Source organism: Mandrillus leucophaeus, unplaced genomic scaffold, assembly GCF_000951045.1.
Source record: "Mandrillus leucophaeus isolate KB7577 unplaced genomic scaffold, Mleu.le_1.0 Scaffold272, whole genome shotgun sequence".
Classification (NCBI taxonomy): domain Eukaryota; kingdom Metazoa; phylum Chordata; class Mammalia; order Primates; family Cercopithecidae; genus Mandrillus; species Mandrillus leucophaeus.
This window is the reverse complement of record NW_012102832.1, coordinates 415322-419108: the sequence shown is the minus strand read 5'-3', so window position 1 is coordinate 419108 and position 3787 is coordinate 415322. Positions and strand designations below refer to the sequence as shown.

The 3787-nt window shown below is 47.6% G+C and overlaps 1 protein-coding gene across 1 annotated transcript in view; it reads right to left on the bottom strand.

Annotated features, from left to right (window-relative positions):
• The window catches only part of SOCS7 (suppressor of cytokine signaling 7), a 63158-nt gene extending 60591 nt beyond the window's left edge, over window positions 1-2567 (bottom strand). The window contains 1 exon segment of the mRNA XM_011984733.1: window positions 2356-2567. Coding sequence (XP_011840123.1) covers window positions 2356-2567 — 212 coding nt within the window.
• Window positions 2568-3787: the final 1220 nt, after the last annotated feature.

The following is a 3787-nucleotide window of genomic DNA, read 5'->3' as shown; positions in this document are numbered from 1 at the left end:
CTGTCGGCTGGCGTTGGTCTCCTTTCCCAGCGCTTGCTTTTCACTTCCTGGGCGCCCAGGCCCAGGCCATCCCATTCGGTAGAATGGAGAGGCCTTGGAAACCATGGTCTGGTCCTGGGAGAGAGCCGCTGGCCTTGGAAGCACATATGGTTCTCCCACCTATGCCACTTTGCGATGTGTGACCCTGGCTGAGTCATTTCATCATTAATCTGTATCTCCCTCCTGGCACCCAGTGAATGTTTGTGGAATCACTACATGAATCGTGTTCTAGACCCAGTGCTGTACTGATAAATGTGTAACAACCAGTCGTCTGTGGGGAGAAAGGGAATGTATGCACATATATAGGTACATAAATTTGTCGTTAAGTTTTACTGACATAAAGGATGTGTAGTTCACAATTTACAAATAGCAAATTGGCAAATTCCATATAACTTTCTCACAGAATGCTTTCATTGATTTTTGCCAAACTGATACAGGTAGACGAACTGTGATTGCAGTTGACCAAGGAGTGTAATTGTAAACGTGAATGTTGGTTGATACAAGTGAAAAAGACAAAACGTAACCGGATTGTCAATGATGGGAGCAACTTCTTTGCTGAGTCAGAAAACGGTTTCAAATACTGGAAGAATATTTACTCAATTTTTGTGCTATTCATAATGTAACGGGTACAGACAACACATTAAGTTTTTGTTGTTGTTGTTGAGATGGAGTCTTGCTCTGTTGCCCAGGCTGGAATGCAATGGCGCGATCTTGGCTCACTGCAACCTCTGCCTCAGTTCTCCTGTCTCGCTCCAGGTAATTTTCTGTATTCTTAGCAGAGACAGGGTTTCACCATGTTGGCCAAGGTGGTTTTGAACTCCTGACCTCAGGTGATCCACCCGCCTCGGCCTCCCAAAATGCTGGGATTACAGACATAAGCCACCATGCCCGGCCTTCTTATCTGTTATATAGGGATAAGGATTGCAACTTTGCTTACTTGCAGGCATGTTGTGAGGATCAAATAAGGTCAAGCTTTTTGTGTGGAGGAGGTGAGACTGGAGGCAGGGAGCCCACTGAAATAGTCCCAGTGGGAGATATTGAGAAATACAAGGGAAAAGGAGGAAGGATTAGCCGCAGAACTCAGTGACTTCAATACCTGAGGGTGCATTGAGGGGAAGAGGGTGGAGGGTTGAGTCCTGCAACCAGAGGGACCTTTTCAGAATGGAAGTGTGTTCATAGCCTGTGATTATAATTGCTCATGGTTTCCCAATGTTCTTAGGCTAATGTGTGATCTTGTGATCTGACCCCTGTGTGATCCAACTCCTGCCTCTCTAGCCACATCCCCGGCTACGCTCCACCTTGTTCTCTCTTCCCTGCATTCCCATCAGCCTTGCGGCAGGCTCCCACACACGTGGGCATTGCATAAGCTATTTCCTTTTCTTGCAAGACTTTTCTCTTTTTGCTTAGTAAACTCCTACTCATCCTTCAGATTGAACTCACTCCTCACTACCTTAGGGAGATCTCCCTGCCTGGGCACTTCTTCCTTCCCAGGCTCTGAGATCATTCCTTTGTTGCACTTACTTGCACAGGTGTAATTTGCAATCTGTCTGTGGGGTCAGTTGATTAAAAGCAGTCCTCCCTACTAAACTGTAAATTCTATGAGGGCAGAAGCCATGTTTGCTTTTTGCCCCTTGTGGACTCTCCAGTGCCAAGGACAGTGCCTCGAATTGTTGTTCAACCTTAAGCCCTGTGAGAGGCTCCTGAGACAAATTCTGCACAACAGAATTATCTTTCCTCACACATAAAGAGACAAACTGAAACTCACTGAGTTATTTAGCTAGAGTCACTCAGTTCAAAAGGATGCAGTGAAAATCAAAACCAGTTCTGACTCCAGAGAGTTCATTCTCTTTCCCTGGCTGCCTCTCAGGTGTCACTCAGGTTTCTGAAGAAAAGAAGAGTGATTGAGAGGGGCATGTTTACTCACGTCTGTAATTCCAGCACTTTGGGAGGCCAAGGCAGGTCGTGGATCACTTGAAGCCTGGAGTTTAACGCCAGCCTGGGCAACATAGCAACACTCTGCCTCTACAAAAAAATTTAAAATTAGCCAGGCATGGTGGTGTGCCCAAATGTGGTCTCAGCCACTCAGGAGGCTGAGGCAGGAGGATTGCTTGAACCCAAGAGGTGGAGACTGCAGTGAGCTGAGATAACACCACTGCACTCCAGCCTGGGTAACAGAGCAAGACCCTGTCTCTATATAGATAAATGAATAAAATAAGAGAAATTGCTATAGAATCACACAACACATGAGGCCTAAGAAGACTACCCAAGATCCCTAGCTTTCTGTCTGAGAAATTCTCTGGCCTCAGAGCCCATTACAAGCCGATTACAGGCAAAGTCCGTGGCTCTTCATCGCCCTCTGCTGTCCAGCTGCTTTCCTGGCCACAGAAGAAGCGGACTATGTGGGTTATCTGGAGTATCTCTACTTGCACAGAGTGCATAGAGGTACAGGGGAACACCCCCGAGCTCTTTCCAAGGCAGGGCAAGCCAGGGGGTAGACTTTTCCCATTTCCATAATTGTCCGTTTCCATAGCCCAGATCCTGGAAAAAACGTTGAAAGTTAAATTCCAAGCAAAGAAAATGTATCTTTGCATTTGTATGACTTGAATTTGTGTTGGGTTTTTTGTTTGAGACAGAGTTTCATTCTTTTTTTGTTGTTGTTTAGATGGAATTTCGCTCTTGTTGACCAGGCTGGAGTGCAATGGCGCTATCTTGGCTCACTGCAACCTCCGCCTCCCAGGTTCAAGCAATTTTCCTGCCTCAACTTCCCGAGTAGCTGGGATTACAGGCATGTGACACCACGCCCAGCTAATTTTGTATTTTTAGTAGAGACAGGGTTTCTCCATGTTGGTCAGCCTTGTCTCGAACTCCTGAGCTCATTGATCCGCCTGCCTGAGCCTCCCAAAGTGCTGGGATTACAGGCGTGAGCCACCGCGCGAGCCTCAGAGTTTCATTCTTGTTGCCCGGGCTGGAGTGCAATGGTATGATCCCGGCTCACTGCAAACTCCGCCTCCTGGTTTCAAGTGATTCTCCTGCCTCAGCCTCCTGAGTAGCTGAGATTACAGTCTCATGCCACCAGGCCCAGCTAATTTTTTTGTTTTTAGTAGAGACAGGGTTCCACCATGTTGACCAGGCTGGTCTCAAACTCCTGACCTCAAGTGATCCACCTGCCTCAGCCTCCCAAAGTGCTGGGGTTACAGGCGTGAGCCACTGCACCCTGCCAAATTTGTGTTTATTGAGCTGACTTTATGTCTAAATATACCTCTTTCACTGAGCACTATAAAAGTGGTCCTCAGCCGAGCATGGTGGCTCAAGCCTATAATCCCAGCACTTTGGGAGGGCAAGGTAGGCGGATCACTTGAGCCTGGGAGTTTGTGACCAGGTTGGGCAACAAAGAGACCCAATGTTGTGAGGATGTTGTGAGACCTCGTCTCTACAAAAAATAAAAAAAATTAGTTGGGCGTGGTGGCATGCACCTGTAATCCCAGCTACTTGGGAGGCTGAGGCAGGAGAATCTTGAGCCCGGGAGGCAGAGGTGGAGTGAGCTGTGTTCATGCCACTGCACCCCTGCCTGGATGACAGAGTGAGAGACCCTGTCTCAAAAAAGTAAAAATAGAAAATAAGTTGGGCACAGTGGCTCATGCCTATAATCCCAGCACTTTGGGAGATTGAAGTGCTCAGATCACTTGAGCCCAGGAGTTTGAGACCAGCCAGGGCAACAAGGCAAAACCCCATCTCTATCCCTGGCCAA